The sequence below is a fragment of the Argiope bruennichi genome, chromosome 11, assembly GCF_947563725.1.
Source record: "Argiope bruennichi chromosome 11, qqArgBrue1.1, whole genome shotgun sequence".
Lineage (NCBI taxonomy): Eukaryota > Metazoa > Arthropoda > Arachnida > Araneae > Araneidae > Argiope > Argiope bruennichi.
This window is the reverse complement of record NC_079161.1, coordinates 98,803,906-98,817,244: the sequence shown is the minus strand read 5'-3', so window position 1 is coordinate 98,817,244 and position 13,339 is coordinate 98,803,906. Positions and strand designations below refer to the sequence as shown.

Here is a 13,339-nt window from a genome sequence, read left to right as displayed (position 1 = left end):
GGCGCAAGAGCCATTTTTGGCTATACTGCGCCAAGCTTACGGTAAAATCAAGACAGACATTTAAACCAAAACGATTTTAAAAGTTAGTTTCAGTAAAACTCCATAAAAATGTCGATACAAATATTATAAAACTATTTTAACGAAAGACAATGATTAATGTAAATGCAAAATAATCATGCAATGAAGACTTATTTTACAAAAAATGAAAACCAGACGAAAAAAGTGTTAAATACAGTTGATGAAGCGTATAGCTCTTAAAAATTTAAAAATATTTGGATGGTATTTCTCACCCACCAGGTCTTGCAAGTTAAGAGAAGACGAGTTGAAAAAATTATGACGATGAGCATTAAAATCAGGACATTCAATTAAAATATGTTTAACACTAAAAGCAATATGACAAGTGGGGAAAATTGGCACCCTTTCACCCAAGATGAGATGACGATGAGTAAAGTGGGTGTGTCCTATACGGAGGCGAGTTAATTTCACATCAACCTCTCGTATAGGGTGAACAGGCCATAAACCAATTGTAGGCTTGACGGAATGAAGCTTATTCTGGGTCTTCAAATCCCATGTTAATTGCCATGTTGAATGAATATGTTTTATGAAAAATCTCTTAATGTCGCCATATGGAAGTTTATGGGACAAAACGGAGTCTGCAGATTTTGCCGCTGAATCAGCTTCTTCATTCCCAGAAATGCCTACGTGACTCGGGATCCAACTAAAAAGGATATGAAAACCTTCATTTTGAAGGAGACGCCAAGTAAACAGGATTCTAATCGCAATCGGATGCATCCGATTGCTGTAGTGCGAAAGTATCTCTAATGCACTCATACTATCGGTATAAATAATAAAGTTACGTTCAGGGAAAGGCGAAATTTTCTGAAGGGCCCAGAAAATTGCCATCAACTCAGCAGTGAATACTGAACAGCAATTATGTAAACGATAGCTCAGCGTATCAGACGGAAGAATTATGCCACAACCGACATGCCCATCTGATTTTGAGCCATCCGTAAAAATTGGTACAAAAGAAGAATATTGATAGCGATGATGCAAAAACAGATGTTTAAATATAGCTGGATCATTTGAAGATTTATCAAAGCCTGTAAAGGGATTCATGTAAGAAAATTTTGGGATGTCCCAGGGGGGAAAACACAATAAATCTACAGTCTTAATGATAACATTTGAAAGGCCTGAGTCGTGCAAAAGTACTTTCATTCTATCACTAAATGGAAGAATGTGAGAGGAACGAGCATCATATAGTCTGCGAAGATAAAGTGGTAACTTTATATTAGAGATGGGGTGATAAGAAAAAGATTTTGCACGGAAATAATAACAGGCAGACAAATTTTTGCGTCTTAAGTCAAGAGGTAACTGGTTGCAAATAGAGTAGAGGCTATCTACGGGAGAGGTACGAAACGCTCCGGAACAAATCCTTAAGGCAGAATGGTGAATGGTATCCAATCGTCGCAGGAAAGAAGCACGAGCGGAACCATACACTATGCACCCATAATCCATGCGAGAGAGGATGACTGCTTCGTAAATATGGAGCAGAGATGTCCGATCTGCACCCCAAGATGTTTTAGAGAGTACCTTTAAAATGTTTAGTGCTACCTCACATTTCTTCCGCAAGTTTAAAATATGAGGAAGAAAGGAGAGTTTTCTATCAAAAATTACTCCCAGAAATCGTACCTCATTTACAACAGCGATACGCGCATTTCGTATTTTAATGACAGGATCTAGATGGATATTTCGTTTCCGGCAAAAATGAAGGCATCGGCTCTTCTCTGAAGAGATAGTATGCCCGTTATTATCGCACCAATCTACTACTTTATTAACGGCATTTTGCAACTGTCGCTCTATTAAATTCATATTGCTGCCCTGGCATGAAATATGCAGGTCATCAACATAAAGTGATGCCTGAATAGATGAAGGTAAAACAGATAAAACTTGACTAATGTGAATAATAAAAAGTGTAACACTGAGGGCACTTCCTTGCGGAACTCCCTCAGCTTGAATGAAAGAATCAGAATAAAAGTTGCCTACACGAACTCTAAAAGTCCGATGTGATAAAAAATTCTGTAAAAAGATGGGCAAGTTTCCTCTAAAACCAAATTTAAAAAGTGTAGAAAGTACTCCATAGCGCCATGTCCGGTCATACGCCTTCTCAATGTCAAAAAATATGGATACAAGGTGGTTCCTTCTAACAAATGTGTTGCGAATTTCGGTTTCCAGTAGTACGAGGTTATCATAAGTAGATCTACCTCTTCGGAAACCACTCTGCAACGGGGGAATACATCCTTGTTTCTCCAATTCGTGAATAAGACGTGCATTGACCATTCTTTCAAAGGTTTTGCAGAGGCAGTTCGTCAAAGCAATTGGTCGGTAGTTCAGAGGGTTAGATGCGTCCTTGCCAGGTTTTAATATTGGGATCACAATTGCTTCTCGCCATTGTGAAGGGTACTTCTGTTCAATCCATATTCTGTTAAATAATAATAACAGATTCGAAAGTGAAGTTGCGTTCAAATGGCGGAGCATATTATACGTCATCCCATCTGGTCCAGGGCTAGTATCATGGGCTTTAGATAAAGCCATTTCCAGTTCAGACATCCTGAATTCACAGTTATATTGACTGGTATTTTGGGCTTTAAAGCGCAAAGGCAACCGTTCCGCGCGATTCTTAGATGCCAGAAATTCAGGGCTGTAAGAATCTATTGCGGATACTTGTGCGAATGCTTGACCGAGAATATTGGCAATATCTAACGGGGCGGAATGCGCCATATTTCCTGTATTTAAAACAGGAATGCGGGTTTCACTGTATATCCCATTAGCAGCCTTTACTTTCTTCCACAAATGTTTACTGGAAGTGGTGGATGTGATGGATGACACGAATTTAATCCAAGATTCCCTCTGACTACGTCGGCGTATTCGACGAGCAAGGGCTCTGGCACGCTTAAAAGCAACTAGATTTTCTGTTGTCGGGTACCTTCTAAAAATATTCCAAAGTCGTTTTTGGTTCTTATGACTGTCGCGACAAGCTTCGTTCCACCACGGTCTACGAAGTTTTCTTAGACGTGGGGGAGTCTTCGGGATGGTGGCATTTGCGGCACTTATTATGTTATCAACGACATGTTGCACTGCTTCCGTGATGTCGCAAATATTGACCATAGTTTCTGTGACATTTGCCAATCGCATGAAAGCATCCCAGTCTGCCCGCTGGAATAGGAAACGCGGAGGACAATGAGTCACACCACTTCTATCAGCATGGGAGACAATAATAGGGAAATGATCACTATTATAAAGATATCTGCTCACTGCAAAGGTCAGCAATGGCAGAAGTTCAGGAGAACATATGGCCAGATCAATTGTATGGAAGCTACATGTGGATGGATGGATGGATAGTGGGATTTAGTGGCGCAAGAGCCAAATTTGACTATACTGCGCCAGTCGTATGGTTAAAATATATAAGGTGGTTTTTATGCAAGGTTCTGTAGAATTAAAAACTGATTAAAAAATTGCAAGGTCATATCTACAAACATTGTAAAAATTGGTAACAAATTAAAATGTCAAATAAAATTGTAAAAGCCAATTTCTTTTAAAAATTTAAAAAGGTTTTTGTGGGGACGTTCCCCCACGAGCATTTGCATGTCCACTGTTGAAGTACAGAAAAAACGTAATCGATGATGATTAAAATTAGGACACTCTATTAAAAGATGAAGAACGGTTAAAATCACTTGGCATCTAGAGCAGAAAGGAGCTCGATCGCCGAATAAAAGGTGTTTATGTGTATAACGAGTATGACCAATGCGGAGTCTAGACAATTTGACGTCTAGCTCTCGCACTGGTAAACAAGGCCAGGATGAAATGATAGGTTTTATGACAAAGTTTGTTATTGATATGATTATTCCACGATTCCTGCCAGAGTGAGTACAGACGACGTTGAAAAATATTTTTAGCATCACAGAACGGGATGTCTCGCTGTGCAAGCAAAGATGCACTCTTTGCTGCGTTATCCGCCTGCTCATTACCAGTGATTCCGACATGACTCGGAATCCAGCAAAATAATATCTTAAAATCCCTGTTTTTTAAAGTTCTTAGAAGATCAAGAATTTCCAGGGCAACCGGGTGAATCTGATTATTACAGTTGGAAAACATTGTCAATGAACTCATGCTGTCAGTATAGATACAAAATTTACGATCAGAGGAGAGGGAAATCCTCTGAAGAGCATAAAAGATGGCTAATAATTCAGCAGAAAAAACAGATAGAGATGAATCTAGACGGTAACTAAATGTGTCGGTATTAAAAACAATACCGCAACCAACATGGCCTTCTGATTTCGAACCATCCGTAAATATTTTTAAATAATCTGAATACTGACAGCGATGAGAATGAAACAGATTCTGGTAGACAATAGGGGCAGTACTCTGCTTCTCAAAACCAGAGAAGGGATTTAAAAATGAAAACTGAGGAATATTCCAGGGAGGAAAGGAAAATGGATCGGAAGTCTGGATTACCTTATCATGAAGTCCATAATCACGAAGGAGCAGTTTAACTCTCTCGCAGAATGGAAGTGCGTGAGAGCGACGAGCATTATAAAGTCTCCGAAGACTAACTGGAAATATCAAAGAACACACCGGATGCTTCGGAACAGACAGTGCTCGAAGATAATATTGGGCAGATAATTTTTCACGCCGTAAACTTAGTGGTAGATGATGGCAGAGAACATACAGACTATTCACAGGCGAGGTGCGAAATGCTCCTAAGCTAATTCTCAAAGCAGAATGATGTATGGTATCAAGTCTACGTAAAACCGTAGGACGAGCAGAGCCATACACCATACTTCCGTAATCTATACGGGATAAAGTCACTGCCTGATAAATTCTGAGCAAAGAAGTTCGATCTGCTCCCCAAGTGGTTCTGGACAGTACCTTGAGAATATTTAATGACCTATCACACCTCTTCCGCAAATGTAGGACATGCGGAAGGAAAGTGAGCTTACGGTCAAATATTATCCCCAAAAACTTTATTTCATTTACCACAGGGATGGTAGCATTACGAATCTGAACTTTGGGATCTAAATGAATACCCCGTTTCCTACAAAAATGGACGCATCTACTTTTCTCTGGAGAAATCGTATGTCCATTTTCATTGCACCAATTTACAAGTTTGTTTACAGCAACCTGCAGTTGTCGCTTTATCAGGTGCATATTGCTCCCTTGGCAAGATATCTGGAGATCATCCACGTATAATGTGCCTTGAATAGATGGAGGTAAAACATTAATTATTTGGCTAAAATGGACAATAAAAAGAGTAACACTAAGAATGCTACCCTGCGGGACACCTTCAGTTTGAATAAAATCATTTGAATAGACGTTACCCATGCGAACTTTAAACGTTCGACAAGATAAAAAGTTTTTTAAAAATATCGGTAAATTTCCTCTAAAGCCATAGTTAAAAAGCGTTGAGAGTATGCCGTGACGCCACGTACGGTCGTACGCTTTCTCTATATCGAAAAAAATAGATACAAGGTGATTTCTCTTCACAAATGCATTGCGGATTTGCGTTTCCAGAAGGACGAGGTTGTCAACAGTTGACCGTCCTCTACGGAAACCACTCTGTAACTGAGAGATACATCCTTGTTTTTCTAATTCAAAAATCAGACGAGAATTGACCATACGTTCTAAGGTTTTACAGAGACAGCTCGTCAAAGCTATTGGTCGGTAGTTCAGAGTATTGGATGGTTCTTTGCCAGGTTTTAGGATTGGGATAACAATAGCTTCGCGCCATTGAGAAGGGTACTTCTGCTCGATCCAGATTCTGTTAAATAACAACAGGTTGGAAAGGGAAGTGTTACTCAAATGACGGAGCATATTGTATGTAATCCTATCTGGCCCTGGACTGGTGTCATGAGACTTAGATAAGGCCTTTTCGAGTTCAAACATTTTAAATTTACAGTTATATGAATACTTGCGATGGTCATTAAAAAGCAGAGGCAACTGTTCCGCGGGATTCTTAATCGCCAGAAACTCCGGACTATAAGATTCTATTGCGGAAACTTGTGCAAATGCTTGGCCCAGGATATTGGCTACTTTTAATGGAGCCGAATGTATCCCACTTCCTGTATTTAAAACAGGAATGGAAGATTCACAATAAATACCATTCGCAGCCTTTACTTTTTTCCACAACTGTTTGCTGGAGGTCGATGATGTAATGGACGATACAAATTTAATCCAGGAGTCCCTCTGACTCTGACGACGAACGCGACGAGCTAGCGCTTTGGCTCTTTTAAAAGCAATGAGATTTTCAGTTGTCGGGTACCTCCGAAAGATGTTCCATAATTTTTTTTGCTGCTTGTGGCTGTCGCGACAAGCCTCATTCCACCACGGCCTGCGAAATTTTCTGAGACGTGGGGAGGTCTTTGGAATGGTGGCATTTGCGGCGTTTAATATGGCGTCAATAACAAGTTGCATTGCTTCCGTGATATCATAAGTACTGATCATGGTCTCAGTTATATCTGCCAATTGCGTGAAAGTATCCCAGTCTGCCCGCTGGAATAGAAAACGCGGAGGACGGAGAGTCGCACCGCCGCTATCAGCATGGGAGACAATAATAGGGAAATGATCACTATTATGTAAATCTTTGCTAACTGCAAAGTTCAACACCGGCAAAAGTTCAGGAGAACACATGGCTAGATCAAGGCTATGGAAGCTACGTGTGGGTTCATGGAAGTACGTCTTCTCTTCATTATTGAGCAAACAGAGACAATTATTAGAAATAAACTGTTCTATCTGTTGCCCACGAGAATTTGTATTCTCCGAACCCCACAACGTACTATGGCCGTTAAAATCGCCAAAAATAATAAATGGTGCAGGCAGTTGGTCCACAAGTTTATCAAGATCTTGTTGACGAATGACATCATGAGGCGGTAAGTAAATGCAGCAGACTGTGACCAAAATTCGAGTATGAACTTGCACAGCCACAGCCTGCAGAGAAGTATGTAATAGGAGAGGTGTGCTCGGATATAAATTCGACGTGAAAATACAAACTCCACCAGAAGGATGAGATGCTGTTTCTGCATCTTTACGAGTACAGTTATAACCGCGTATTTTGATGGGGATACTAGGTGTCAAGAATGTCTCCTGAACACCAAAACAGATAGGATGAAAGTTGTTAAGGATGGTCTTGATGTCATTTAATTTGGACCGAAGGCCACGACAATTCCATGAAACGAAGGTACCCATTACGAAACTTTTGCTTCAAGTGAAGGATTGGAAACAGTGTTGGGAAGTTGCGAAATATCGCAACTCATTTTAATTTGATTTGATTTGATTTGATTGTTTTTTTATGGCGCAAGGGCCAATACTGGCCAAGCTGTGCCAAACTCGAATTAACTTAAAATACAAAAAAATAAACTCATTTCAGTAAGGGGATGTAAAGTTAAAATAACAAGGTGAAAATAGAATTTTAGATATTATGCATGAAATTAATGTCAAGTAAAAATGAAAATACATTAATATGGAAAGGTTCGCCAATTATATCTTTCAAATTTGGATAATCACTGCCGAAATATTTTGCTCTTAGAAAGCGGTATTTAGGGCATTCACATATGATATGCCGAACTGAAATTATAGCATTACATTTTGTACAAATTGGAGCTGTAACTGAATAAAGTAAATGTTTGTGAGTAAAATGAGTATGACCTATGCGAAGCCTTGTTAACACAACACTCATTCTACGGCTGAGAGAGTCATTCTTAAACCCAGAAATAAATGGTTGGATGGAATGCAATTTATTATCAAGTTGCGAGTCCCAAGTACTCTGCCATATACGAAGTGAACATTGCTTTAGAATTTGATCTAAGTCTTGAAATGGGACAAAGGTTTCTTCATTTGAATTAGCTGTTTTTGCGGCAACATCAGCTTGATCGTTCCTAAGGATACCAACGTGTCCGGGAATCCAACAAAATAGAATATTAAAATTACGATCCAGCAATTTAAAATATAGTTTTACTGTACTGAGCACTAAAGGATGGCTTTGTTTGGATGAGTTCAAAATTGCTTCAATTGAACTTTTTGAATCGGTATATATGATCCAGTCTTTCTTTGATAATAGTCTTATCGCTCTTAAAGCAGTGTAGATGGCAAAAATCTCCGAGGTAAAAACAGAACAATGTTTGTTTAGCTTTCTGGAAAGTACAATGTGGTCAAATATTACAGCTGAGCCAACGTGGTCACCGATTTTGGAACCATCTGTAAAAACAGTGCCGTATTTTTCAAACGACTGCCTATGATCACAAAAAATTTGTATGTAAACAGATGGTGCAGTTGTAGATTTTGGTAGCTTATTAAAATCATCGACAGTTAGAATGCTTTTGCATGTCCAAGGAGGAATTTCGTCTTCTTTAGTTAAAATGTCAATGTTCTTTAGGTTAAAACTATCTAAAAGAGGGCGGATTCTAAAACCAAATGATGGAATAAATGAAATCTTTTTCTCGTATAATTGTCCATAAATCGGATTCACGATTCTGTCATATAAAGGGTGTGACGGATTCTGATTTATTTTAAAAAAGTATTTGAGAGAAAATCTCTGGCGTCGTAATTGTAAACCTGGTTCTTTAGTTATTATATATAAGCTTTGAACAGGAGAAGTTCTAAAAGCCCCTGATACAAGTCGGAGCCCCTGATGATGTATTGCGTCAAGCTGTTGCAGAATAGACTTTGCTGCTGAGTTGTAAATCACGCTACCATAGTCTAATTTTGATAAAATGACACTTTTGTAAATTTTTAATAGAGTTGAAGTATTGCATCCCCACGTTGTATTTGACAAAACTTTGAGAATATTTAAAGACTGAGCGCATTTTTTCTTTAGATGAAGAATATGAGAACGGAATGTTAGTTTAGAATCAAATAAGAGGCCTAAAAATTTAACGACCGGCACAACGGGAATAGCTGTGCCATTTAACTGAATTTCTGGGTCGGGGTGCAATCCACGAACTCGACAAAAATGAGTGCATTCGGTTTTTTGAGTAGAAAGGACGAAACCATTTTTATCAGACCATTCCGTTATAGATTTGACAGCAGCTTGCAATTGTCGTTCGATAAAGGGCATGTGAGTACTTGAGCAATGGATTTGAAAATCGTCGACAAATAATGACCCATGAACATATGGTGGAAGTTTTTCCATAATTCCATTAATTTTAATAATAAATAAAACAACACTTAAAATACTCCCTTGCGGTACCCCTTCATTTTGAATAAAATCATCAGATAAAACATCATTAATACGAACGTTAAAAATTCTTTTCTGAAGAAATTTTTGAATAAATATTGGCAATTTTCCACGAAAACCCATATTATGTAAATCTTTTAAAATGCCATGCCGCCAAGTACGATCATATGCTTTCTCCATGTCGAAAAAAATAGATACTAGATGTTTTTTGGTAATGAACGCCTCCCTGATGGCCGTTTCCAGAATTAGTATGTTATCTAAAGTACTGCGACCATGTCTGAATCCACTCTGATATTTAGAGAGCAGTTTCTTCTCTTCTAGAACATAGATTAATCTAGCATTGATCATTCTTTCCAGAGTCTTACAGAGGCAACTGGTAAGGGCTATAGACCTGTAGCTTGATGGAAGCTCTGGATTTTTACCAGGTTTTAGAATGGGAATAATCGTTGCTCGATTCCAGGACGTTGGGAAAACATGCTCATTCCATATTCTATTGAATAAAATTAGAAGCGAATTTAACGAATTGGAACTCAAATTTTTTATGTCATGATGAATTCCGTCAGGTCCAGGTGCTGTAGGATGTGAGTTCTGCAATGCTCGCTTAAGTTCATGAAGCTGAAAATCAGCATTATAAGCATATGACGCTAAGGTATTAAAATCAATTTTTCTTTTTTCTTGTTGTTTTTTATAGGTAATAAAACTTTGAGAATACGATTCTTCACTGGCTACATTAGCAAAAGCTGTACCCAATGTATTCGCTATATCTTTTGTATCAGTGATGGAATTTCCATTGCTGTGTAAGAATGAAAGTTTCTGATATGATTTATTGTTCCCTAAAATTTTCCTAACTTTTTCCCACATGCGCTTGGAAGACAAATGTCCGTGGATGGAGCTAACATATTTTTGGAAGGAGTTAAACTGACTCTCTCGTCTAATTCTTCTAAAAAAGGATTTAGATTTTTTAAAGGCAATAAAATTTGAGGTGGTAGGATATCTTCTGAATTTATCCCAAGCCTTTCTTTGTGCTTTTTTAGCAGCAGCGCATTTTTCATTCCACCAGTGTTTGTAAAACCTTGGCAAATTTCCAGAGGATTTCGGAATTGCTATTTCAGCAGCTTTTATCAAGCATTTTGTTATTGAATCTACTGCATTATCAATATTTGGCTGTTTTACTATGTCTTCTGTAATTTCGGAATGTGATCTAAAAAGTTGCCAGTTGGCTTTGTCAAAGATAAAACGCTCAGGTCTCCTGGGAAGGCTAACATCAGATTTTGAATATTTTAAAATAATGGGAAAATGGTCACTATTGAATAGATCGTCTAAAACTGAGAAATCCCAATGGGAAACAAGTAAAGGTGAGCAAATGGCTAGATCAATGGTGTGAAAAGTTTTATTTGCCTGATGAAAATAAGTAACATTTGAATCATTTAAAAGACAAAGAGAATGATCATCAATGAGTTTTTCGATCTGTCGACCTCTTGCATTTGTATCTGTGCTACCCCAAAGCGTATTATGCCCATTAAAATCTCCAAGAATAATAAAGGGAGCTGGTAACTGTTTGATAAGATCATCAAGATCTTTCTGGTGAATGGTGTCATTAGGTGGAAGGTACACAAAACAGACGGCAATTACAGATTTGATCTGAATTTGTACAGCTACAGCCTGCAGTGGAGAGGTAATATCGATATTCTTGGATGGAAAACAGCTGGGTATGAAAGTAGCGACACCTCCAGAAGCACGAGTATTTTGTAAATAATCTTTTCTATTTATTTTATAATTTTTTATTCTCACGTCAGTCATAGAGTTGAGGTGTGTTTCTTGGATCCCTAAGCAAACTGGTTGATATTTATTCAAAATAGATTTGATGTCATCAGAATGGGTGCGGTATCCATTACAGTTCCAAGAGATTAAATGAATAGCCATTATTTGGGTTTTTTAAAAAATTTTGATTTAAAATGTTCGGATGTCATGTGAGTAGAATCAGAATTAACTTTGTCCTCATCCATGCTACTTATAGAATCGTCTGATGGATGAATTGTCAGTTGTTCTTCCTTTTCCTCGATTTGATGTTTTTTATTTTCTTTTTCAAGATGTTGACGAGCTTTCACTTTATTCAAAATCTTTTTTCGCTTAACGTTTTTAGGAGGCTGGGAGAAATTTTCTTCATATGATCTTTTTATCTCAAGAAGTGCGAGCCAATCACTTCTTTTTATTGTTACAGTATCTGGGTTGGTATTTGAAGGTGTTACAGGATTATTAACAGTCGGTTTAGGTATTGGCTGCGAATTTCGTTCAGTTGTTGAGTTTAATGCAGCAGAATACGAGAGACCTGGTTTAGGTGTTCTGTCTGTTACTATTTTTCGAGCTTCTGGAAAAGGTATGTTTTTTGTGATTTTAACTGTTTGAATTTCTTTTTCTTCTTTGTAACGTGGGCATGATCGGAAGTATGCCGGATGGTCACCGCTACAATTGAAACATTTTGGTGTTGTCGAAGTGCAATTGTTACTATTATGATCAGGAAGGGAGCATCGAGCACAAATTTCTTTGTCTCCCCTGCATGCAGTTATGGTGTGTCCAAATTTCTGACATTTGAAACATCGGATGGGATTCGGTATGTATGGTTTAACAGAACAGTTTATATAGGCTATTTTCACAGATTTTGGTAAAACAGGAGTGTTGAATGTTAAGATAAGGTGCTTTGTAGGCTGGATTTGATTGTTTTTTTTAATCGTGATTCTACGAACAGCTATTACATTTTGTTCTTTGAGGCAATTTAGGATGTCTTCCTCAAGGTCTGTCTGGAATTCTCGTTCCGATATAACGCCTCTAGAATGATTTAAAGATCGATGGGCTGCAACAGTGACTTGGGTTTCCCCTATCATTTTTAGCTTTTCAATGTTTACTGATTGCTGTTTATTTTTCACTTCTATAAGAAGGTTACCATTAAATAATTTTTTTATATTACTAACTTCTCCAATGAGACTAGTTATACATTTGTGAATAACAATTGGTGAAACAAATTTCAATGAACTTTTCTCAGCACTTATAATAAAAAATTTAGAAAAAGCATTACAATGGTTAGAAATAGTAGAAGCCATGCGACTTAGAGAAGGTTTCGGGCCCGACGGCACCGCCCACCACGGAGCCCAACAAGGGATGGCAGCCACCGGCTCCAGACATTCCCAGCCTCGGCGCTTACCATGGTGCTAGCCGGAACCTATACGCTGGGAGTCACCCCCGGGGACAGTGACCACCCTTAACGCCAAGCCCAAGGAGTGACCCCTTCGCTTGATCCCCTTGAGCAGCCCAGTTAAGTGTCTGAGATACCGGCCGATTGATACACCGGGGACCGAAATGTACCACCCGTCTAATGGGTCGCCACGCACGGCAAACACGTGGGGGTATTTGCTGTCCATGAGAAGCAGGAAGCAAACAGAGCGGCGACAGCTTCTCATGGAGAGCTCCCTCGCCTACCGTCGAGGGAAAGAAGAACAAAGGAGACAGCAGAAGGCACAGTGTAGAGTAAACATAAAGGGAGTAAAGATCCCTGGGTACCTCGGGATTGGGACACCCGTACCCACCTAAAGAAGGTGGGCCCCTGAGGGGGGAAGCTACGTGTGGGTTCGTGAAAGTATGTTTTTTCTTCGTTGTTCAGTAAACAGAGACAGTTATTGGCAATAAACTGCTCAATCTGTCTCCCACGAGAATTTGTGCTCTCCGAACCCCATAAGGTACTATGTCCATTGAAGTCGCCGAGTAAAATAAAAGGCGAAGGAAGCGGGTCCACTAGGTTATCAAGGTCTTGTTGACAGATGACATCATGAGGCGGTAAGTAAATGCAGCAGACTGTGACTAATGTTCGTACATGAACTTGCACAGCCACAGCCTGTAGAGAAGTATGTAAATTTAGTTGTGAGTTCGGATGGAGATTTGACGTGAAGATACAGACACCTCCAGAATTGTGAGATCCTGTGTCTGCATCTTTCCGAATACAGGTATAACCGCGCAGTTTTATAGGAATGTTTGGTGTCAAAAATGTTTCTTGAACACCAAGGCAAACTGGATGAAAGTTGTTAATAATGGTCTTGATGTCATGAAGTTTGGACCGAATGC

The 13,339-nt window shown here is 38.9% G+C and overlaps 1 protein-coding gene across 1 annotated transcript; it reads right to left on the bottom strand.

The window, feature by feature from the left end:
* Positions 1 to 11,148: 11,148 nt before the first annotated feature.
* LOC129956796 (uncharacterized) lies at positions 11,149 to 12,108 on the bottom strand. The gene has a single exon (XM_056068742.1). It carries the CDS (start codon positions 12,106 to 12,108, stop codon positions 11,149 to 11,151), a length of 960 nt encoding a protein of 319 aa, XP_055924717.1.
* Positions 12,109 to 13,339: the final 1,231 nt, after the last annotated feature.